Source organism: Lutjanus erythropterus, chromosome 4 (assembly GCF_056507025.1).
Source record: "Lutjanus erythropterus isolate fLutEry1 chromosome 4, fLutEry1.hap2, whole genome shotgun sequence".
In the NCBI taxonomy this organism is placed as follows: domain Eukaryota; kingdom Metazoa; phylum Chordata; class Actinopteri; order Lutjaniformes; family Lutjanidae; genus Lutjanus; species Lutjanus erythropterus.
In genome coordinates this window covers 3,480,980-3,506,685 of record NC_139320.1, presented here as the reverse complement: position 1 = coordinate 3,506,685, position 25,706 = coordinate 3,480,980, and the positions used below count along the sequence as shown (strand labels likewise).

Here is a 25,706-nt window from a genome sequence, read left to right as displayed (position 1 = left end):
TTGCATGACAACAAGAGGTCGCTTGTCAGAAAAATGTAGACGTACTTTAGGTTGTTTAAGTTACTTCAACAAAGAACCAATGCAGTCAATTTTCAGTCCAGTATGTCTTGTATAAAAACAAGCCAGTGCTGTGAAGCACCATGGTTTCACATCTCACAACTAAAACTCTAATTTTGATGTGTTTAAATCTGAGGAAGGAAATGTGTGACATAGCACTATTAGCAACAAGACCGCCTCCCATCCGTGTTTGTCTCACCTGGACTCTTTCCATGGAGCCATATCAAGAGCTCCGTTTGAAATCCAGCCGGTATTATTGAGCTGTGTTTAAGGTATTAAGTAAAGCCCTCTGGATCCATCCACTGTGCAATGATTCCCTTTAATTAAAGAGTGCACTGAGCCGACTGGAGGTCTCAGGGGAGAGTCCGCTGGTCACACTCTGCTCAAAAAGTCAAACACTGCCACAAGTCGAAGATCTGCTTTAAAGCTCATTAATCTAGCCCAACCTTTCGCTGGGAGCGCCCCGAGGGACCTGCAGGGATTTGAGCTGGCCAGTATTCCCTAAAGCAATATTGAACCTGAAATCTTCAGGGAGCGGTAGAGCCCCTCTTGACTCCAATTTTTGCTCCATTAAATCACAAGGTGCTCCTTGCATTGAGCCTTTCAGGGTACACTAGAGCGATGAAGACTTAATAGTGAGCGCTAAGCAGTTTGAGAAATGACGTGATTATTCTAAGCATAACTAATACTGATCCTTGCATTTTTTTTTCTGCATGGGGAGGAAGACAATGAAGCTTCCACTGCAAGAGATAAATCTGCAAAGCAGGACCACCTTATTGAATCCAGTTTAAGTCTAATGCTCCACTGAATGATGACGTACTGTACCCATATCTTCCTTCAAATGCAAAAATAGAACTGTTGAAGAATTTTTTTATCCTTCACTTGTGGCGAGTTTATTATACACACTACCAGATTTGGGGAGTAACAGATTACATGTAACTGGATTACGTAATCTGGGTACAAAAACAAGGTAACTGTATTCCATTACAGCTACAGATAAAGAAGTCATAATCAGATTACAGATACATTTAGTAAAAACTGGATTTATTAGTAGGATTACAATTTTAAAATAAAGAAAGATATCCTACCATGCACAGTACACATACAGTTGACAATTAATTATCATGACCTGTAGTGAAAAAATACTTCACTAGGTAGAAATTTTAAATCTTTAAATTTAAGCTAAATTAAATTCTTTAAAACGTTAAATCAATCAATCAATCAATCAATCAATAAATTGTGCACAACAAAGGGAGGAACAGCTGCACAAACTAATAAACCTAACAACCAATATACACTTAGAGCTGCAATGATTAATATGTTATTAATTAACAATAGAAATTAATCTACATCTATTTTGATGGTCGATTAATCATTTTGAATATTTTTTAATTAAAAAAGTCAGATTTCAGCTTCTTAAATGTGAATATTTTCTGGTTTCTTTACTCCTCTCTTACAATTGGCTCTGATGATGATTTTTCACTATTTTCTAACAATTTCATGGACCAAGCAACTAATCAGTTATTTGAGAGTGAAAACAGACCAGAAGACCTTTTTCTCCATCAGTAGCATTTCTGAGAGATCAGCACCATGAATGGATTATTGAGACAACAGGCCCCTGTCCACAACCACAATTCCAAAAAAGTTAGGACATTGTGGTAATATGTAAATAAAAACAGAATATAATTATTTCCAAATACTTTAAGACTTAAATTTAGTTGCAACTGCAGGAGACACTGCAGTGTGAGTCTTTATGCTTTAGAATCTAAAATATAAAACATGTTGCCTTGGTTTCACATTTTTTGCTCACTCACGTCTCTAGTATTTTACAATGTAGAAAAACAATAAAACTAAAGAAAAAACAAACATTTAATAACACTGTTGTTATTAAATCTGATTTCAAATGCACATGGCAGTATGTGAGAGTCTTTTTGCTTTTAAATAAAATATAAAACATATTTTGCATTATTATCACATTTTTTGCTTCCTTCATAACTCCATATAATTCCACATTTTATTGTTTTGATGCCTCCAGTATTAGACTAGAATGTAGAAAAATAATAAAAGTAAAGAAACAAAGGATTCAATAACATTATTATTATTATTATTATTATTATTATTATTATTATTATTATTATTATTATTATTATTATCATTGCTTTCTACATAATTTCATATGAATCAATATTTTATAGTTTTGATGTCTCCAGTATTAATCTACAATGCAGAACAATAATACAAATAAAGAAAAAAGTAATATTTAATAACATCGTTGTTGTTACGTGCTGAAGAGCGTGAGTCTTTTTGCTGTATATTGTATTCTCCTGAGCACCTGTCGATGTACAAGTGTGAAAAAGTTTTTTGCTCTTTGATATTTTTGATTCTTCATAGTAGCCATCTTTTGATCTGTGATGGCAGCTTTGCACACTGTTGCTATGATCTGAACCATTTCTTAAAAAAAAAAAAGAAAGAAAGATAGAAAAAAACATTGAAGAGAAGAAGATGTGTCCAAACTTTTGACCGGTGCTGTAGATCAAAAGGATTTTGCAAATCATTGCATTCTGTTTTTATTTATGCTTTATACAACATCCTGACGTTTTTGTAATTGTGGTTGTAAAAGTATAGGAGCACACCCAGATTTCTCTTTGTAGTCATTTTGTCTCTCTTTGTGATAATTTTGTGTCCCTTTGTAGTTGTTTTGTGCTGCTTTGTGGCAGCCATGTGTCCCTTTAGACTTGTTTGTGTCTCTTTGCAGTAGTTGTGTGTCCTTTCTTAAGACTTTTTGTCTTTTTGGTAGCAAAGTGCCCCTTTGTAGTTGTTTTGTGTATCTTTGTGGTAGCTGTGTGTCCCTTTGTATTTTGTGTCTCTTTTTGACTGGTGTGTCTATTTGTAGTTGTTTGTGTCTCTTTTTGGTAGCCGTGTCCCTTTGCAGTTCACTCGTGTCTGGTTTTGTAAGCTGTGGGTCCCTTTGTAGTTCTTTGTGTCTTTGTGCTGCTTTCAGGTCTCTGCGGTCATTTTATGTCTCGGTGGTAGTACTTATAATTATATTATAATATAAAAATGACTATCTGCTCTAAAACATAAAACAAACATGTTGTAATATTACCAGTTCATTCTCAAAACATTTGTGACATTCTTCTTGTAAAACAACATATTTCTAAACCTTCCTATTACAACTTTTTCTTCAAAAATAAAAAATCTGTAATATGTGATTTTTCCCCCCAAAATTGCTCTCCTTCACAAACTCCAAATAAATAATGTATGAGATGATAGAAAAATAATTTATGGAATGTGTAAGAGGGTCAGGAAGGTTTTCTGTTACCCTAGCAGCAACATGAAACAGGCAGGAGTTAAACAACACAACAAATACATTTTGATTTTTCAATGCGCTGTTGTTTTAATAGGATAAAACAGCAGAAGCGTACTTGATTTTCTCTGCCCCCTCACTGGAAGACCACTAAGGCAACAAGGCAGTAAATGAAACTCAGATACGTAGCTGGATGTCTTGTTATATTTACTATCTGAGCTATATATCTGCTGTATCTGCTCTGCTGTCAGCGCTGATACGAGCTGCCTGCATCTGAGGTCACAGGTTAAATTAGCTTCTTTTATGTCATACCAGGAGGTAAGATTATACCAGCCCTGATCTGGAGGCTTTGTTTCAAGTGTCAAGCAAAATCTGACCTGGTATAAAACATGTCTGACACCCCGGAGCTGCAACATTTACACTCTGAAGTCCTTCAAAGTAACACAAAGAGCACTGCTGCCATTCTCACTAATGCTGTGTTAAACTTTAAGTGTGTGTGTGTGTGGAAAGATGTGTTGCTTTTACAGATGTGCATGTCCAGCATCTTTCCAGAAATCTTTTCTCAGTAAGTGTAGTAAAGCTATATGAAGCTATTGCTTCTATGTCACATAGAAATACTCAGCAGTTGAGGGGGCAGGAGGAGGGATGCCACCCCTCTTATTAGCAAAATCCTGTTTGGCCTGTTAGAATCAATGGCCCCAACCGTGGCCCTCAAATATCAGCAGCTTGAGGCCTAGTCCTTTAAAAACAGCATTTTAAAACCAAAACAATCTCTGTCTGACATTGTTTCATCATCTATATTAACACATCTGAAAACACACATCTCATGAGAAGTCACCTACATGCAGCATGTCCATATTGGTGTGAACAAGAAGCAGATTGTAATAATGAGGCTGTGAGATATGACTGCTGTTCACACTGTCCTCCCTGATAATGCTATTTTTATTTAAATATTTTTAACAGCATGTGTTTTTATCTCTTTTTTTCTATAATTTTCTATCATATGTCTTCTTAAAAAATATTTGGGGGGCTTTTTTGCCTATTGTGATAGTGACAGCTGAAGATATGACAGGAAAGGGTGTGGACAACGGAGATGACAAGCAGCAGCCGCTACAGAGGACTGACAGTCTCAGTACATGGGGCGCACGCTCTACCAACTGAGCCACAGGGGGCACCCTGTGTTTGTGTCTTTCTACTTACAGATAATATAAGTCAGGGATAATCGACAAGTAGGTGTGTGTTACATGGTCTGAAGTGACTTCAAACCATTTAAGACACACCTACAAGTTGATCATCCTGCTTAAACCATGGCCATTTGCCAACAATATGAAACAAAAGCATTCACAGATTATTTTGGTGAAAGTTTTGCACTCAAAATCATAAAGTTATGAAGCGAGAGCTTACTGTTGTCATGACAACGAATAGTTTTAGTCCCTTTTAAATCGAAACTCAGTTGCTCACTGCAGTTGATAATGAGTAGAACCATTTCATAACTAGAAGTAATGCCAGCGAACAACTGCCCAAATATATCAGTGATTTTGTAGCTGTGCACTTGAGACTCCTCCCTCTGTAGATGACTGAATTAAGTTATTAAGAGTTATTTATTCACAACTAACAAAATGTTCTTAAATCAGCCTTGTTTCTGTGTAACTGGACAGTTTAACTAAGTATCTAACTCCCATAACTTCCGTTCTTCCTTCCAAATCCTGTCATTTTTGAGGATATTCCTATAAAAAGGCTGCTGTGGATCATATAAAAGGTTCTGCTTCCTCTCCGCCACATTAATTAGTCTATCGTCCTCACTTTGACTACTTTGAAGAGGGAAAACAGAAAAGTGAAGGACATCACATCCATTTTAACCAGATAAAACAAGTTGGAGGTGCTTGAAACTTTGCTGAAACAGAGCCAGGGCGAGGAATTTTTCAGCCCGTTGGCTGACGCACAGAGCAGGTTAGGACGTCCTTTAGGAAAACTGAAGCAATCAGCTGTTTGCTTGCACGTACGTTCACATCGCCTCCAGTTAGGAAGTGGTGTGAGCTCTGACAGCTGTGCTGTTTTATATTGCTGTGGTTACATGTTGGGTAGCTTGAGCTAAGTGTGTTAAATGGTTTCAACGCACACCTGCTGGCCAATCAGAGAAGAGTATTCACTCAGACCACGATATAACATCCATTAAATCAATGCACAGACTTAAATAGCCAGTATCATAACACATACTGAGCAAAATGAACACACTAACAGCACACTGACTAAAGCTATCATGTACCAGCAAACTTTAAAGCATCAAATAAAACTATTATTGACAAAATCGTCCATGAAACAGTGCTTGTAGTCACACAACACTTGTCCATTCAAGAAAAGTTTCTCTTCTATGTCGATGTGGATTTAGCTCAAGGTTATTTTGGTTCGATGTGCGGTCAATACCATGTGCCTGGTGGAAGTTGATGACAACATTCTTCAGTTCAGGCTCTGTATTTGGTGTTTTGATAATGACAGTCCAAATGCATTTGCAGTTTTCCAGAGTCACAGAGGTAATACAACATACGCCTGCAGGCTCTTTTAATGTATGTTGTTCCCACTGCAAACTTTTCTTGCTATTCTCCCGCTGCAGGAAATAACCCCTTATGTAAATGGACAGGGTAACCATGGAGATGACAGTGTACGCTGACGTCAAACACAGGAGACAACGGCACACACACGCTGACATTACAAGCCCAAAACGCTGGTTTTCCTCTCTACATGATAACACTGAGTTTTTAAATATCTTCACCCTGGCAGGCATTTTTTACAAAGCTGTTTTTAGTGACCTAAAATGCTGCTTGCGTGTGGACGAAAGAGCAAGAGTCATAGAAAAAGCCACATTTTTAAAAGTACCTGTGTAGGTGAGGACAGTGCCAAACAGTGCCGTGTACTGAAGAATCCAGGGTGCTGTCCATGGTGCTGAAACAGAAGACAGATCCTTAATTGCACCTTTTTTTCTCTCAATTTCGCCCTTCTGTCAGTTTCAACTTGGATCTATAATATTCTCTAAACTATATACTATGGCTACTCAATTCTGGATTATATTGCAGCCTATATTCTACATATTAGTGCCATGATCATCTAGTAGCAACTTGTAGTCTTGGAGGAGTGAGAGATCATAGAGACACACTGCTGCCTGTAGAATGATTGTTCTGTAGTATCTGTGCAGCTGAAAATAAAATCCAAAGACCACCCACCTCTCTAAAAAAATATATTGGAGAGACATGAATACAAATGTAGTATTTTCCTACAGGACTAGGCTTAGGAGAAGGAGTTAAGTGTAGGTTTAGGGTTAGTGCCATCCACACAGGGGTGTAGCAGAGGATAAAACCAAGGACACTCAGTCTATCCGCCTCTTTGAAATAAGAGTTTACTCATCTGTTTTCAAATCATCTGTATTAACTGATGAGGGGAAACAAGGTGGGTTTACTGCACTCCTGCATCCCTCCTAATAACAAACAAATCACTGACTTGAATTCTACAACTGAAATGAAGATCAGAATTTGAGCTTAAAGAACATTTTTAAAAATTAAACACTCATCAATGTGAGCATTAATTAGTGTTTAATTTTTAAACTAGAAAACTTGGAAGAAAAATCTATGAAAATTTAAAGCTGCAAGCAGCATCGTACCAGCCTGCGCACCCCTGTGCCCGCCGGGGTATGCTGGTTGATAAGGTGCTGGATTTTCATGAGCTTCGGATACCACAGGAAGGAATTTGATCACACTTCCTGTTTCCACTTGGTGGTGCTATGACAATGACTGAATATACTCATGTATATGTGTTCAGGGCAGGACTTATATCAAACATATGAAGGTTGGTGCAGTTCAGACCATTTACACCAAAGTTATAGCAATTTCGTGTTTCATGGCAAAACATCAACGACACCAATCTTTTAATTACTTGTGATCACAAGGTAGTCTAGATGGTAATACACCAATGTTGAAGTCCTAACAATGAATCCTGTAGGAGTTCATTAAAATACAACATGTGTAAAACGACAAAAATGATGATGAAATTCAAAGTGGCCGACTTCCTGTTGGGTTTAGGTGATGGGTCCACTGGACATGATACATGTGTGTACCAATTTTTGTGCATATCGGTGAAATGTTCTGTGGGGGCCAAATGGCTTGGCCACGCCCATCACCAAAAACCTTATCACATGGTAATTTTCACCACAACTGATGAGTGCGCCAAATTTTGTGTGTTTTACTTTTGTCGTAATAATAATAACTCACTTTAGTTTCAATAGGGTAATTATATGCTATATATATGCTAGTTATGGAGAGTGTTTCTAAACTTTTAATTTGTCAAAATAAAACCATAATGCATGCAGAGGAAAACATGGAAAATGATCATATCCCCTACTTAATATGACACTAATGAGGCTGATTAACCTACTGTATTATTGTTGTTGTTCTCTTAAAGTGTAAGTACTAAAATATATTCAACAAAAAACCTAAAAACTAAAATAATGCTCATATTTGTACTGTATACAGTAAGAACATGCTTAACTGTTACAATAGCAGTGAAGAATGGAAACACCCACAAGGGCAAATGTAGACTGAGATTATATGGCAAACGCTTATGAAAATAGATGTCAATTAACATAAATGTACTGGCTCTCAAGATTATGTTCAGTAGTAGTGTGTGCTGGGACAAGGCAACAAAAGCTCTTTAGTTAGAGACAGATTCCTGCTTTGGTTAAATGTTAAACTTAACGCCCATGCTTCAAGTCACTTGTAATTATATATTTATCCAAAATCCCCATCCGTCCCTTTCCTTAGTTAAATGGTGTGAGTCATGCTTTTGCTTTTGTTGCCACAAGCAAATAATTTGTTGTCAGTGAACAGTTTACTGATATGTTGAATATCAACCTTTTGTAACTTGTCAGATTATGAATATTAAAGATACAGGGATCCACGGAAATGTATTCATCATTTACAACAAGATTGTATGATGAGATTTAGATATAGTTCCCTCTTGACTGATTGATTGTTATTGGCTGAAGAGATTAATAAAATTATAGAATAAACTAATTAATAATGAGTGCTGAGGATGAACTGAGCAGTCTCAAAGTGTGAGGGAAGATACTTGTGTATCTCTTGCCAGATGGCAGCAGGGTGAACAAGGTTCGGCTGGGGGGATTTTGTCTTTTAGTTTCACCTCACCTCCCCAATATCAATCATACACAGTAGATAGGTACCAGTGATGTTCTGGGCAGTTTTATTGACCCACTGTAGAGTTTTTCTGCCCCGGGCCATGCAGATCTAATGCCACTTTGTGATGTTTCCAGTCAGGTTGCTTTCAGTTGCACGAGAATGTTGCCTTCTTAAGTGTCCTTAAGAAATACAGCCATGTCTGAGCCTTCTTTACCAAAGAGGAGATGTGTGATGTTCATGATTCCCAGCAACCTAAAACTGTTCACTTGCTCCATCTCAGCTCCACTGATATAAACCAGGATGTGCATTTTCTGTGCATCACACTCACAAGATTTCCTCCCAATACAAAGTCTGATCGTTGTTTGAAATCCAGTCGATGATGGTCATCTGTAAACTTCACAATAGACTTTTCTCTGTCCGGAGGCTGCAGTCATGCTGGGCTGGGCACATTCATCATATCGATGAAGAACATATTCCAAGCAGCACTCCTTTCTTACATAATATATTCATGCCTATTGTACTGCAAATTTGTTTGAAGATATTAAAGTATGACAGGCCCCTAAACCCAATCAAATCTGATACAATATATTTTTTATTTTTACAGAATGTGCAGTTTATCTCATGAAAATGAGGAATCCCCTCCCTTGGCACTAATGTGGAGAATCTATCTCTAAAAACATCTGTTGAGACAGGTGGAAAGGTCAACATGTGACAGCAGTCCAGCCTGAGACATCTTAATAGTTCTCTCCTGAGGTGCTGTGGCCCTGCTGTCACCACTTGTTGAGTCGGAGTAGGAGGCTACACGAGCAGAGACATGGACAAAAAAGGCAGCTTCAGTCAGCGTACGACTCGTCGCGCCCGTGGTGATGGATAAACACCAGATATTGCTGTCTCCTTCACCCCAGCCGGAGCGTCGCTCCGTCAGCATGTGTGGCCTCCAGAGAGACTGCAGCTGTCACACAGTCTCTCTGGAGGCCAATTGAAATGGTGTGACCTTGAGAGAGTAGATTGAACTAATGTGTCAGCCGAGGGCCGAGAGGGGATTTCACCTTCCTAATGGAAAGCTTCCCGAGAGACGGCGGCTGAGTGATGGCTCGGTGTAAGGTGCCACCTATTTGGATTAATAAAACACTGAGACATTAGGAATGAGGCTGATAGCCTCTCTTCCTGTGTACAGCCGTGAGCAGATAAAACGTTCACTGGCACACACAGACATGCACACACACACACACCATGGTGCTGTTTTTAAATCTTACAACCCGACACAATTCACACAGTTTGTTCTCAAGTGATCAGAGCACACTCACTAGAAATGTTGCCAAAAACAACATCACACAATGACAGATTAAACACACTATCAAGAGAATTCGAACCTCGAACACAGCGATCTCATTGGCTATCTGTCTCTTACATGTGGCTTCAAGGTCATTTACAACTACATTAAATAAATACTTAATATAGATTACAGCTTAACATGATCAAATGACAGCCTGCAGTCCAAACAACTGTCTGTTCACTTGGGATGTAAGCTGCTGTCTGTGATGTAAAATAGCAGACTATGTACAGAATGGAGTTGCACACTGCATTTTAGACGTTCATAAGTTTGCTCCTTTGGCTGTTCTGGGTGATCTGGGTTAGATTCTTGGTTCAATGAGGTAAAAACCTGACATGATCAGTCTGTGGAATCATCTCTTTACAGTTTTTCACTATTGCTAAAACACTGAACTCCATTCTCTGAGCCAAATGCTCACATCCTCAAACCCATTTATCAAATCATTCACTCCTTTGACGAAACTCAAAACACAGTTTTACTTGCAAAGACAGACTGTGATGCACTTCTGCTGCAAAATGTTTCCCACAATTGTAACTTTAAATGCAGCCACTGAAATCTGAAACTGCAATATTGAAGTACAATTTCAATTCAATGTAAATCACACTTTTTGCAAAACACTGCACACAGTTTCCTATAGAGGCTCAACGATCAGAATTATACTGAAATCTTGTGTTCCTTCAGAAAGCAGCTCCAACCACAATGCCAAGCTTTATTTACTTATTCACTACCAGTAACCAGAGTTTCATACGGTAAATGGCTGCATAGTCTGAGGCTGAAACTCATAGACCAGGGAAAATGTCTACAGATGATTTGGCCTGCAGTGATTGACTTGGAGTTTTGTCAAGTCTTCATCCAGCACAGAGAGTTTACACCTGGCTGTCTAGTGTGGACATTTCTTGTGATGTAGATGAAGTCCTCTGATCTGACCCAGAAAGAAGACAGGATGCTGAGGCAGAATGAATTATTTGTATTACTGTGTTACTTTAAGTACTTACAGTATACAATATGTTCTGATCTAAACTAAATGTGAATATGCGTTTTTACATATATTTTTGAAAATTCAAAATGCATTTAAACACATACTGTAAAAATGTTTTCCTGTAGCTACATGCTCTGATCACTGTGTTTTCATTTTTTCATGTAGTGGGTACTGACTGCTCAGACTGGTAGTGTCTATGATCTGAAAGCATCGTTTGATTTTTGCCAGAAGAGTCAGAGGTTTTGTGAATGTAGTTTGAGAGAGTTTAGACTTTTGAGAAAACAGTGGAAGGTTTCAAGAAATGTGGCTGAGCAATTGTGCAAAAGGCTTCTTTCTTTTTTTTGGAGTAACTGTACTGTACTGTAACTATACAATTCTCCATGGGTTAAGGATATTCATGATATTTTTGAGGAAACTGAGTTACTATATATAGAGTAATCATGCAGCAGAAACATAGTTATAAGAAAGTTAGCTGTTAGATTTGAGGCAAAACGGTGAAATTATGTTAAAGCCAAAATTACAAACATTCAAGTCAAGCACAATGATGACCCTGAATCTGATGTTAGAGCAAACTTATCAAGAAGTCAGAAGTGTTTAGTTGTACAGCTGAGAACAGGAATCTTGAGAATTAATCTCATTTTTACTTCTGTATTGTCCTTTTCATGATGAATGAAAAAAAATCCAGAAATTCTCTAGTTATCTGATGATGACAGAATAGAATGGTTGTTTAATTTTTAATAAGTTAGCTAACTTTGTTTTTAAAGTTTGGAAAAAACATCAGGATGGTTTATTTGTTAAATATTACTTGTCATTTATGTTGCTATTCTGGTTTCTGGTCTGTTTCCCTAAATAATGGTGTCTTATGCACCTGTTTGGGCTTGGCACACGGTTTCTGCATGACACTATAATAAAAATCTGAAAACATGAAGTTGTCCCCCCAGTAAATTATTTCTAAATAAATTATGTCATTGAAAATATATATTTAAGAGAAGCTGACATGTCTTAACACTTTTTTAAGTTTTTTTATTATTATTATTTATGCCCTCCCTACATATCCTGCTCAGTGGTTTGAACCATTACATACATCACCCCTTTTGAGTGGAAAACAAGTGCTGTAAAAAGTGCTGGCACCATGCCTAAAAGCTGCTGCATCACATTTTCCACTTTAAACAATGATAATAAAAAAAACAGCTTATGCTTTCCTTTGCTTCCCTGTAGAACAAAGGACAGTAACTCAACGCTTGTACATTTCATCACAGGTTAATTAATGATGTTACTGAGCAAATGACATGTGCTGATTGTGCCTGTTAATCAAAGTGAAGCAGAGAAGAGCCTCAGTGATGGTGGAACTAAAGTTTTTACAGTGAAAAAAATCTATTGCCACCATAAAACACCTGCTTTTAGAATGGAGTTTGGTTTAACAGTCTGTCCACTCGAAAGACTGCCGGGAGGCTATTTTATTGTGAATAATTCACATAAATTAAGCTGACCTACCCTCTAATAATGAACCTGAACAGAACCTGAACAGCATAAAATAACTGAGGAAGTGGAGCTTAAACTGACTTTTTTCACCGCACTTCTCTCAGCTTGGAGTCAAAGGCTGAGTAATAAACACAAACAGCTGTCATCCAGGGATAAATTTCTTTACCCCCCAAGTTGTAATGAGATCTGCACACTTGACCAGAAGTGGGAAGTGGCTTTCACTGTTAGTTGTTAGAAGCTGTCTAGTCTGCTTTCTTTTTTGGATTATATTCTACCGCCTATGCATATGTCAGTGTCTTCAAATTCATTTACACTTCTACTGTTGACAAGGCAACATCCCCCTCAGAAAGAAAACAGGCAGTGTTTCAGTGGTGTACAACTACACCTCCCTAATTCAAACCTTCAATACTACTACTGATACAATAACACTGGTGGACAGTTCACAATATATACCTCACACCAAGTGCAACACCTTGGGGAGGACTAAATCTAGCCCAAAAAATGTGTGTGTCATAAAAGCATCTGTCAAAAGAATAAATGTAATGTAAAAATTGTCCTCTTCGGACCCGCCAACGCTCCCGTTTTTCTCCCATATTTCAAGGCCATCCCTTCTGTTTTGTTGTTTCTCCCTGGAAAGTTTGGCAATCTGCATGGCTCTCCAACAACCTGATTCATGGGGTAAAGGGGTATGTGCGCAGTCGCTCTCTGCACAGGCAGACTGGACAGCTACGTTAGTGGCTGTCAAAATGTCAGGGCAGGACAGCGGTCCACCAAAAAAATCAAAAGACACATGCAAACTTAAGCAGAGCTGGACTGAACGGTTTCCATTTAAATCCAGTCTGGCTCACTGGATGCACACTGCTGGAATATGTCTGGGTCTACGTTTTCTAAGTCCCTGGGAGACAAAAAAAAAAAACCTCCAAGTTACAACCTACATGCTGAAAACGTCAAATTAGTGCCTGGGATGCTAATGGTTCAAACGTAAAGAAGCTAACAGCTGTTACCAGTGCTGTAGTCATTTTAGTGCCACAGCTCACCTCCCAATGAGCAATTGTTCCACCACAAAAAGTTCCCCCTTGACACTAGCAGCAGCACCATTGCTGCATCCTGGGCTTAGCTCCGCCCAAGACATTTATGATTGGTTTAAAGAAATGCATACATGGCAGGGCATTTTTCCCCCCATAGCAGAATGTGCATGTGTGGAGCCAGACCTTTCTCCAGCACTGAGCGCTGTGGAGAGACGTCTGGCTATGCAAGACTAATTTACATCTGATAGCAATGCTAGATACTGATGGATGAAGAATAAATTCCTAACTTTTGTATATAGTTGTATGTTACAATAATACTGTAAGTTTATCACAAAATCCCACAGCAGACGTGGACTTCCCTCATGGCACACTGTTTGGAACCACTGCTCTAGTTTCTGCCAGAAACAAGACACACTGCACACTTATTATTAATTCATCACATGTAACCATCATCTGCAGTGATATCTCAATCATCACCCAAATCCAGAATGCTAATCAATGATTTAGTTTGCAGCGCTGATATCAGAGCAGACTTTTCCTCATACAATGAAGGATCAGATGAAAACAATACAAACACAGAGTCATAAAATAAAAAAATGATACAGTTAGATTAATTTTGATCCCCACTTCATCATTTCACCTTCAGATCATTCTCAAAAGACAGTCTGATCTGAAGTACATGTGAGGTATGACGCTCAACACATATTATGTTTTTATGTTAGTTTGCATGTGTGAAATGGCGTGTGCATACCAAGAATAATATCTTTTTTTTTTCTCACAATCGTCTTTTGTTTGTCTTATGAGAAATAAATGAGACTTTTGTTTTGAGCTCACTGAAGTCTCATCTGTTTCTCCTAAAACCCTGCCTTAGGAGGAAAAAGGAGCAAAACAAAAGAATAGCAGGAGATCAGAGGTGGCTCAGAGGTTTCTCCTTGACTTCAATGCGACCACTGAGGAGAATTTAAGATCTCATTTAAGACAACCAAGTTTTCTTTTAGATCTCACTGTTATCTCAAGAGCTGATTATTTAAGAAAAATGTAACGTCAGTGCAGTGGAACAGAAAAAAAAGAACATTTTAAGATCTTCAATTGGGTTCAAATTATTCTCAGACTGAGACGAGACAAAGGTAATTTCTCAGGAGCCGAATTTAAGAAGTCTTTAAAAATAATCATAGTCTTATATCGGTCTTAAACTGAGCTCATTTATATCTAGGAGACACAGGCCAGTCAAAAGCCAAAATCTTATTTTGAACTTTTCCTTTCCTCTTGGTAGTTTTGTGCATAATGCATCGTCTAGATAGATTTCATATAGAACACATCCAGGGGGTCCTGCCGAGAACCACTCGCCATTTAAAGCTGATATTTGGCAAAACAAGGCTTTCACTATCAATCTTAGAATTAAAAATGTTAACTAAAACAACAAAGGTTTCTTTGGCTTGTCCCCATAAAACTTAAAACTTTTTGCTTTTTTGTAGAATCTTTTATAAAAGTTTCACTTGAAACCCTTACAGAAGCCTTTTCCTTGAACCAAGCCTCAAGGGTTATAATCAGAACCATATGAGAAAGGCTGTATCCAGAGGCCTTTATGAGGAGTTTTACAGAGAACACTTCTATGGTGTACTGGTTCCACCTAGAACAGTTTGGATGTTGATGTGTTATTGAGCCAAAGAGAATGACAAAAACTATATGTCAGTTGTCTTCAGATGTCTTGTGAGGGCTCTATGAGAACCGTATTGTACTACACAGATCAGGTAAAAATTTTATCGAATTGAATCTTACAGATTGTATATTACAGTCATCCATCATTTTAGCAATCTCACAGAAAGAAAACATCTCTTCACGCACATGCTTCCAACAGGACCTTGAGGACCTCTTTACCGGATGACAAGGGTTCTAAATGGAACCCAAAGTCTTAGAAAGAAAAAAAAACTCTAGTTGAACCATGACCAGGAGTTGACCCCACAAAGGAGTCGACCGCTTCAGCCTCAGGACACATACACTCAAAAAATTAGACCCAACAAAATTATGAGAAATACATAGATTATTGGACAGATCTAACAGAATCACAGAACAAAATGGAAACCTCTCTAACCCTAAACAGAGAGTACACTGTTGCAACCTACATGACCACAGTGTCTGACAAACTACTGAGAAAAATACAGAGTGAACACAACCTTTCAGTGGAGGTAGACCGACACAGACAGACCTGCTGCCCTGAGAGGAGACGTTGTGTTCTTACTGTGACCAGGGTACAACAGAGACAGAGCTGCACTTCCTGACTCCAAAAAGAATAAAAATATTCCCTGATTTCTGCTTCCTAAGAGACTGTGAAAGACGTCTGGCCTTACTGGGAGAAGAGGGAGGACTGCTGGAGACTGGCAGCAAAATACGTTGCAGCCTGCCGTAAGCTTCACGACTCTGTGAACCCCCTGACCCATGAGGACAATAATTAATGTTACTTATTAAAGAGTGATTGTTGTAGGTCCATTAAGAGATGATGAACATACAACAACTCTTACCCAGAAATTCCACTAGGCACGGCACGTCTACGCCACACTTCTGATGTGTCCGTTCTGTTCTGATGTGCAAAATAGTTTCTCCTCTATCTGTCTTTATGATGGCGAGTATGCATGGGGACATTTATTTTGAAAATCAACCAGATTATCCCAGCCTTTTCTGTCTGACTTCCTGCCCATTCGATCTGCTCTGTGCTAACTGATGCGGCATCAGTCAAAACTTCTCAGACTCGGCGCATATTTGAAGCCAAGCAGAGCGGAGAGCTGCTTCTGGGACGCGCCATGGCGCTTCTGGCAGAGTCACAAGCATTGTCTAGAATGGTCACAGATCACTCCAACTGCTGTGCCACGGCTGTTACGCAGCACAGCGCAGCCATGTGCCTGATGGAAATTGCGGGTCACTACTCTATAGCCCTTCTTATTTTTCATAGTGTTTTGCCCTTTGTGTTGTCATTGTTTTTTTTTTTACTATGTGAAAGTTTGTATTGATATGCTTTGGCAACACTGCAGTCATGCCAAAAAAAGATATAGATAGATAGATCGATAGATCGATAGATAGATAGACCTCAAATCTAAACAATTACAAACTGAATATCATTATTTCATAACAACGAAGGGTCAGTAAAAACACAGAGCTGTAAATGCAGACACAGTGAATTAACATCTTTAGAGAGAAAAACATCCACCTCAACACTCTTCCTGTTTTTCTAACCCTCTTATTAATTCAGTGAACCTGATGCAGATATTCCAGTGTGCTTCATGTCCAGATTGTTCAAAAACTCAAATGTCCTTGGAGTGAAGATCAACCAGAGTCACCCAGAGGTGACCCAGCCAGCACCGGCAGCCGATACTGCAGCCTCTCTCTCTCCCCCTCCCTCTATAACCCACACCCAGCTCATTTCCAGTGACAGGTGGAGCACTAAGACAGCAATCCATCAGTGCTAATATGTTTGACTCAACCAATCAATAGCACCATACAGTATATGTGGGCTAAGAAAAGAAGCTCTTAAATGAATGCGAAGCAGACAAGAGTATAACTGCCTGGAGCAAAGAGAGGTCTCCCTGCTATTAATATGAGCAAAGCAGACATCTCCAGGAAGAGTCTGTTTAATTTATATCTTCTGCTTCCAGCCATTATGGACTGCAATTCAAATCTAGAGGGAAATAAAAGTCTAGATGGTGTTGACTGTAAAATATATTCAGGATGTCAATAGAATGACTGTTTTTGCAGGTTTAATGTTGTAAATGTCGACGCAGCTTTTTGCTTCGGGGCTAGGTAAATCTAGTCCTCCATCAGGGCTGATGATGTTTTCCCAAAACATCCTGCAGTAGAGCTATTTGAAGCCTCTCGGTAATAATAAAGCAAATGGCTAATGGTGATTGTAGCGGCATTACCCGCAGCCCCACCAATCATAATCAAGACGTAGCTGATTAACATGCTGCGCTCCTACATAAACAAACCCCAGTGTTGGCTAACGACAGAAAGAACTCTGCATTAAATAACAATTATACTCACCAGGATGGATTCAGCTGCTGTGCTCCGTGACATTTTCAAATCATACATGAGCGGATCTATTCCATTTTTCAAGAGTCAAACTGAAGTGTGCTCTTGCTTTACTCTTTTGCCCTTTAAGATTTTTGAAACATCTGAAATCATTTCATTCTCGCTTTGGTTCATGTAAAATAGATGAGATAAGCTAAAAAATGCAACAAAACACAAAGACTAAAGTATTTCAGAGGCTAAAACAACACAAAAGGCAGTGTGATCTGGCTGCACTGTACAGAGGGAGCGACCTTTAACACCAGTGGCTCTGACCTCCATTTGAAGTCAACTAAACTTAACCCAAATCCGGGAGCAGGTGTTACAAGCAAAGATGAGAGATAAAAACCCCACTCCAGAATTCATTTGGATGTATGAATTTTAAATACTTCAATTCTTGAAGAGTTTGACTTGTAAATAGAGAACCCTCTGTACTCCACTCTGTTTTACTTCACTGTTTCCCAGCATTAGCACTGCAAACAATATCTTAAAATACAGTACATACAGCAGTCACACTCTATCAACCCCGGTATCAGGCTCATAGCTCAGCACGTCTGTCTGAGAGATATTGTTCAAACACGTTGAGAATCCCATATGAGCAGCGGAATGATCTGTGTTTAAAGAGGCGCTGCTTTCTATACATGCCGCTTCTTGACGGAGGAGAGTGATGCTGAGAGCGCCAACATACTTAGCCTGATACAACACATCTGTAATCTATATTTTAAATGCATTACTAACACAGAAACAATGCATGCTTAAAACATGAATTATTTAGAATGGATTCCTCCACACAAGAGACGCACAAATTTGCAGAAATGGGCACATTAAAAGCAGCAGAAAGGAAGAGTGTCTGTTTATAATAAAAGTTTTATGAACAAACTAATGCAAACTAATGCAGTAGACATAACTATCTGCATATGTTACACTTGACTTTACTTTAAATACATTTGTATTCAGCCTTTTTCCCCCCATGACTCTGTCAGTCTTTCCAATAATTTCATGCCATATTTTGAATGTGAGTAACAACATTTATCTGTAAATTAATATGAATGATTCTTACAGTATCTGTTGTCTACAGCTGCTGTATGAACACGCTGTCCTTCAGTTCATATATTCCCTGCAGCCAGGCACCCAAACATCATGTGATATTACAGTGACATGTGCATGCTAATGATCTGGGTTGGGAGGGTTTCTTTAAAAGTGTATTCTGATACATTTACTATTACATTAATGTATTGTAACTAATTACTTTCCTTACTTTTAAATTACCTAGATATAAAACGTGGTAAAATTGTTTGGCCTAATTTAGTGTTGTGGCTGCAACTAACAATTCTTTTCATCATTGATTAATCCATTATTTTGGTCCATAAAATGTCAGAAAATGGTTAATAATGTTGATCAAAGCTCAAGATGACGTCCTCAAATGTCTTGTTTTGTCCACAACTCAAAAATATTCAGTTTACTGTCAGAGAGGAGTGAAGAAAATATTCACATTTAAGAAACTGAAATTTGAGCATTTTGAAATAAAAAAAAAATTTAAAAAATGACTCAAAACAATTAATTTGTTATCAAAATAGATGAAGATCAATTTAATGTTTGATTAATAATAGATACATTGTTGTAGCTGTAAGTATTTTATGTTCATTGTTGGTTGTGTTGTTGTTTCTGTGAAATGTATTTATTGATTGAAATGACTGAATGAAAAAATGGGGAAATTTCCACCCATTGGAATACAGTAACCTTTTTTTGTATCCAAATTACATAATCCCATTACATGTAATCTATTATTCCCCAAACCTGTTAATGATACTGTTGCTCTTCGTACATTTCAACACTGTTGATGGTTTAGATCTCTGATTTCTTTCTGACAGAAGAGCATTAGGACCACACATTAAGAAAAAAAAATGTTTAATTGTTATTGTCAATATTTCAATTTTATTCAAGAAATGCAACATAAAATCTTCCTTGTAGCTTTTACTTTCCTTAATATGCTCCTAATACTCTGTCAGACCTCCCAGTGTTGGCCTCTGAAGCACTTTGTAAGCTTCACAAGTTCAGTGATTATTCATTGCTGTCTTCGCTGTGCTAATTAAGACTAAAAAAAATTAATAAACACACCAAATGGCAGCTGTGTTCAGAGATTTCTACACATTCTTTGCTCTCGATACGTATCACAACATAAAATCCTAAATGTAAAACACCACAGATACAAAGATAAGATGATCATTCAGAGTGGAATTTTCCACATGTGCACGGTGTTCCCCAGGGTTCAATTCTAGGTCCTTTGCAGTTCTTAAGCTTCTTGCATGTTATTCAGAGAAACAGCATATTCCCCCTCAGTAAGGGTTGATCTATGCCTCCATATAATGATGCATGACTGCTGTTCCTTTATTAATGTATGCTTATGCAGCTAGCGAAGAATCCAGCAACAAGCCTTAAATTACATGCAAGATACTTGACAGTATCAACACTGTTTTAGCTTCTCTGTGCAGATCAAATTTCAAAAATTTGCTGCTTATTTGCATTTTATGTGTTGAACTGGCAGCACATTACATCCATTCTTTTATTTCCCGACAAACCAGACTGCACCCTTAGGTGCTACAGTATAAATTCATTTGTCCAGACTGAATACTACAGATGATCAGATTTTAATCCTAACGACATCAGTATTGTGAAGAAGCTTGGTGAGGAGATGAGACTCTTGGGTTTCTGTACTTTTATCTTTTTGCTTAATATAACTGCTCTTGGCAATTTATTATGTGCATATTAATGGGACTATTAATATTACATGTTAACACTGGTGATGGTTTGGTTGTCTAATTGCTTTCCTATGTTGTTCTATGTGGCGCTCTTTATTCTTATCTTGTAAAGTCCTCTTCAAATACAGTTCATGTCGTCTGCTCCTATATTAACCAGCGCTACAAAAAGCTCTATAATGACATCAACAATCCCACATTATTTCAGTGCTTTCTACATTCCTCCCACTGCGAATGATAAGCGATAGTGACCCAGGTGAGACAGATCAGTGGCTTGGCTTTAATGACATTTTAATGGGAAACTAATGGGGGTTTCTGCAGACAGACCTCAGTGGGTTCAGTGTGGGGTCAATGAGGCATGAGAAACAGGCTAATTGCTGCTTCATAAAGGCTGTGTATAAAAACAGTTATTGTTCTGCTCCATCCTCTCTGGGAGGTATTTCGCTCCGGGTTGAGGTTTTCTACTTGTTTGTGTCAGGCTGTGCTCATTGATGCGAACATGAAAGTTTACTACATGTAATACAACAATACTCAAATACAGAAAATCTGTTTTTAATGGCTCGAAGTCGAAGGAAAGGCAATTCTGAAAGCATTTTATTTCACATCTTTTCATTATAGCAAATTTTATCCCTTAAAGAGATGAGAGGAATTCAACATTTCCTATAATATACATTTATGAAAAATGTTGAATCAAAGACCCTGTTAAAATTGTTTGAATGGTTAAGGTGGTCATTTTTGACATTTTGAAATGTATGTGCAATAATTTTATTGAATTAAAAATGCAATGCTGCTGGTCCCCGACTTGTCCTAAAAGTGTCTGTACATTTATATAAATTACACCAAAAAGAAATAAAATGTGATCATGTTTACCTAATTCAACCATAGGAAGTCATATTATCCACTCAGAAGTTGCCACTGTAATATTGTTACTTTTTGCACAGTTGGAGATGCATCTTGGTTGCTTAGCAACTATCATTGTCTCTGGCAATAAAACTTCCACAAGTGGTCTTGATTTGATGTGTCCCAGCTATAAGATGCAAATAATTAATTAATTAGACTCACTTAAGACGACAGTAGGGGAGACCAGGGATGGTTGTAACTCTTTTTGTGTCAGTGCTGCAGCACTAACTCAATTTTTAGGTTAAAGCTTTCAAATTTTCAAACCTCAATGTATTTATTACAAATAGCAATGTAGTATTAATGTTACAATAACATGTGATTTTCTAAAATACATTTAACTGTATCTCACTCTGAGTAGTTTTAGATGAGAATTTGAACCAGATCACTGATGGTTATTATCCAACAGATAAATACTGCTGTGAATATATGTAATCATTACGCTTAACTATACATGATGGTATGCATATGCTAAATATAGAAATATATTTGACAAAAATTACCTTTTGGTGTTATTTCACATTTTAAAAAAGATAATCTAACAGAATAAATGCATTAATATCTATTATTTTTTTTATTTTTTTTAAAGGGCATTCCGGTAGTTGGCACTTCTAGTGTTAAACAGAAATGTTAAGACTGAATTTTAACTGAATTTATACTGTGGGTTGAATTGCAGTTATGAAAAGATAATAATATGTGATTTATCATTTTTTAAGGAGCGATTTTTGCAGAAATACATTAAAAAAAAGTAAGTGGGTAGAGCATCCTGTATGACATTATACATTAGGAAGTCTCTTTCCCCACTGGGCTCTGGGTGGTCGTAGGTGGTTTTGAGTCAGAGGGTCAAACTCTCTCAGGACCATCTGTTCCAACTGCACAACAACAACATGTCCAGAAACATGAATTCCACTTTGAAACCAGACATCATCTCCTCTTGGCAGCATGTTGGAGCTGCTGAATATTCATTTAGCCACTCTGCACATTACGGAAATAAAAGTGTACAGGATCCCCACACTGGCAGTGTGTCAGGAGGAGATGTGTGTTTAAAGGGGACTGGAACAACAAGTGTGACTGGCTCTGATTGACACAACCTCTAACATGCCCACCTACAATCTATGATAGTGTTTTCTGTCCAATATCCAAATATCCAAGTGCACCACAGGTGCGCCAGATGAGCCTGGACATAAAATGACCAAAAGTGCATTTGGCACAGCCCTGAGCCACTGGGTTGATTCAGTCTTTTATTCCTATTTCTACTTGAATTGAAATGGAGAATTGTTGAGATCGTCAAGCCTGACAGAACACTGGGCCTCATGAAAGAACATGTTCGTATTCTTATCTTAACTTTTTTCATATGAAAGGCTTGTACGAACACGTCACGTCAGATTCAGCAAATGCGTGTAACTTCAGATAACTGTGTAAATGATCTGACTGTGTATATTTGAGTGTATGAGCGTGAGACTTGTAAATTAGCAAAATTAATGCCCCAATAATACCATATAAAGCTACGTTTCCTGCCCTATATGTCAGGGAGTGTTCATTCATGAAAATTACATCAAAGAGTAAAAAGAACTTTACAGGTTCTGTGTTTAAAGTTCTGCTTTCAGAGGTCCATAAATGAAAATCTATCATTTTAACAGCATCAGCAATGGAATTAAAGGACCTGATAAAACACAGAACAGGAAAAATGAGTGCTGTTAATGATGTGTTACCTGAGGGTGGACTGTCACAGAAATAAAGAAGAAATGTCTCAATATGAAAATGTCTTCAAAGAAAAAAAAAAAAACACCTCTCCATAGCAAAGTTTGTTAGATGACTGCAACAGAAGGAGGGGGTCAAGGGGAAGAGACAGAGGACAGATTAATTGAGGATGTTCCCCTGGACAGCTATTTCATAAACCTGCATCTAAAGATATACAGCCGATACACCTGACAGCAGGTAATAATACATCATCAAATTAATGATGATTGGCTTTATGTGTAAAATTACAATAATATTATGATTTGAAATGCAGTCAAACAGGATAATTATAAAGTGTAATTTAGTTTTCAAAGTCAAAATGTCTTCAAACTAATAAAATATTCAGTCGTTAGTGAAAAACTTCAGTTTGGATAACAGCAGACTGACTGCACATGACTCTACGACAGGTCTGGAAATTCAAAATTCAAGAAAACTGAACGTGATAAGTGAACGTGATCACTTTGGCCAAACACAACACTAACTATAAGTATATGTACTGCTATTGCCTGCAATTTAGGTGAAATTGCTGTATAGTTTCCAATTTTTGTATATTTTGTTTTATATATTTTGTGTTTTTTTCTATGTATTCCTACAGTCATGTTACATATAAAATATAAAAAATAAAAACTGAACCTTTAATGTCTAACTGGATTTCTCCCCAGAATAGTCACTGGTCTTTTTCGATGTTTTTCAAGCACAATGCAGTTTTGCTGCAAGGTCAACATGGAATTCTAGCATTCACAGCACAGCCTGTGATAATCCCCTTTTCTGTAAGGGGTCAGCAGGTGAAGGAGTCCCCAGGGTGGTTGTGGTGTGTGTGTGTGCATGTGTGTTTGGGTGTTACAGCATGCTTTTCTTTACTCCAGCTGACCAACAGTAGTTAGCATGGCTGTTCTGTCAGGAGCTTAAAGCTGTAGTGCAGGGTCAGAGGCCAGGCTGCGGTTAATGCTGTTCTAAATTGCCTTTCCTTGGAGATTTGCCCCCATCGAGACACCTGAGAGAGGTGGGGAGGTCGCGCTGTGAGGAATAGGGTGAAGGAAGTGGATGGGAGCACGTGCAAGGCCAGTTAGCATGTCCACCATGCTACTATAACCCCACTTGTGAAAATGGACTGAATTCGGCAGGCTGCACTATTATCTGGTGGGCTTTTCTTTGGCTGCTTGTGTCTGATTCTGTCTGAACCACAGAGGGAAGCAGGTACTAAAGAGCAGGCGTTTATAATCTTATCATAACTGATTACTATTCCTTTAAGTAGTTGTAATTGTACTAATCATAACTGTACTTAACTCCACCACTGCTGTGCGATAAGTACTATAATCACAAATGACATGATCATGTGGTGTGTGTTCTTGGTAACCTCAGTCTAACAGGGTAATGGGTTAGAGCTGGATAAAGCAGGTAGTTTTCTCATACGCCTCCCCCGCATGAAGCCTCTTCATTACCATCACTGATATGAACAGGATTAATGAGTTTATTAAAGAGGCTGCGTGGATAATTGGTTTGACACCTGATTCATTTGAAATGAAAGAAGCAGGTGGAGAGTTTAAACCATACTCTAGTCTGAAGGTCACTTTCCTGTATGGCAATTTATATTTGCCTCTGGTCTGTAGCGCTGTTTATGCATCTAGATTTTTGTCAGTGCGAGTTGCAGTTTTGGAATTACTGGCTGTAGAGACTCTCCAATCTAATGGGACTAAATGGCACTCAGTTTGTGGTGCTCAAAACACCAAAGAAATACAACACCAGCGTCTCTTTCCAAAAATCATGACCTGGTTACTCAAGATAATTCACAGACCTTGTTGTGAGTATTACTTTCTTTCTGCTAGATAGGCAAACAGACTCTGGTTTTGAAATGGAAAATGGAAAATATTCATTGGGAGGTCAAACTATTTTAGTAGAAAACCTAATATATCTAGCTTGATATCCTATGCTGATGTTAAAAAAAACATCTGAACAGAACATTTATTCTTGAGAACTGGGACAAAACTGTGTTTTGAGACGTTTTTTATTTTTAATTTTCAGTTATGCTGGAAAATATATTTTTGAAAGGTCAAACTCGTGAAGATTTTTTTAATTAAATAGCATTATTTTTTGAACTTCTTTATGACTTAACAGAGGTGTCAGCCAACTGACACAGCTGATGTCACATGCAGAGGCGTGTCCATACTTTTTTTTTAACTGTGTGGCACAAATGGGGCACTAATTCATTTTTTATTCATTCCTTTATTTTCTTTTTAATTCAATTAAAGAGGTACTAATTTTAAACACATTACCCAATCATTAAAGAAAGCTGAAAGTTACGTCAACTCCATAAGGTTGAAAACAACTTCTTACAGAGTTGACCAAATTTTTTAATTTCATAGCGTCGTCATAGTTAGCAGCCATTTTTAAATCATAATTCTTATTTAGCTTTGATTTAGAAGGACTTGTTATGGTTGAGACACATCTGATACAAATATTATTTAATAAATTTGTGGAAAAATAAAAAGTTTACCAGTGCTTGACCAGTATTCCTGCCTTTTTTTTAAAACCAGGAAGTGAGACAGGGGTCCTTAGGGTATGGCTAACCTTTTTTTTTTGTCTGATTAAATCATGTTTTTGTAAAATCCTGATGGAGAAGAGGAAAGCTGAGACAAAACTTTAACGTGCCAACATTAAAAAAATAAAAATCTATATATACATATACAAACAAAGATGGTTATAATATCTAATAATATGTTATCTGTAGGTATTGTTGGTTTTAGATTTTGAAGGTTTTTAACATTTTTAAATCGATTGAAGTCATGTTTTTTTTGTCTGAGACAAGGCTGTTTTTGGCACAGGGCAAGTTTAGGAAATCACGTTTCATATATATATAAATCCTATAAAACATTACCAAAAAATGGTAA

The 25,706-nt window shown here is 37.7% G+C and overlaps 1 protein-coding gene across 2 annotated transcripts in view; it reads right to left on the bottom strand.

The window, feature by feature from the left end:
* sez6b (seizure related 6 homolog b) overlaps positions 1-25,706 on the bottom strand; it is a 306,245-nt gene that overhangs the window by 240,259 nt on the left and 40,280 nt on the right. The window contains exon 2 of one of the 2 annotated variants that reach the window (XM_084716798.1): positions 6,239-6,304. The exons of the other annotated variant lie outside the window; for it this stretch is intronic. Within the exon in view, the coding sequence (XP_084572924.1) occupies positions 6,239-6,304 (66 nt within the window). The remainder of the gene's footprint in view (positions 1-6,238; positions 6,305-25,706) is intronic. 2 annotated transcript variants of the gene reach the window in all.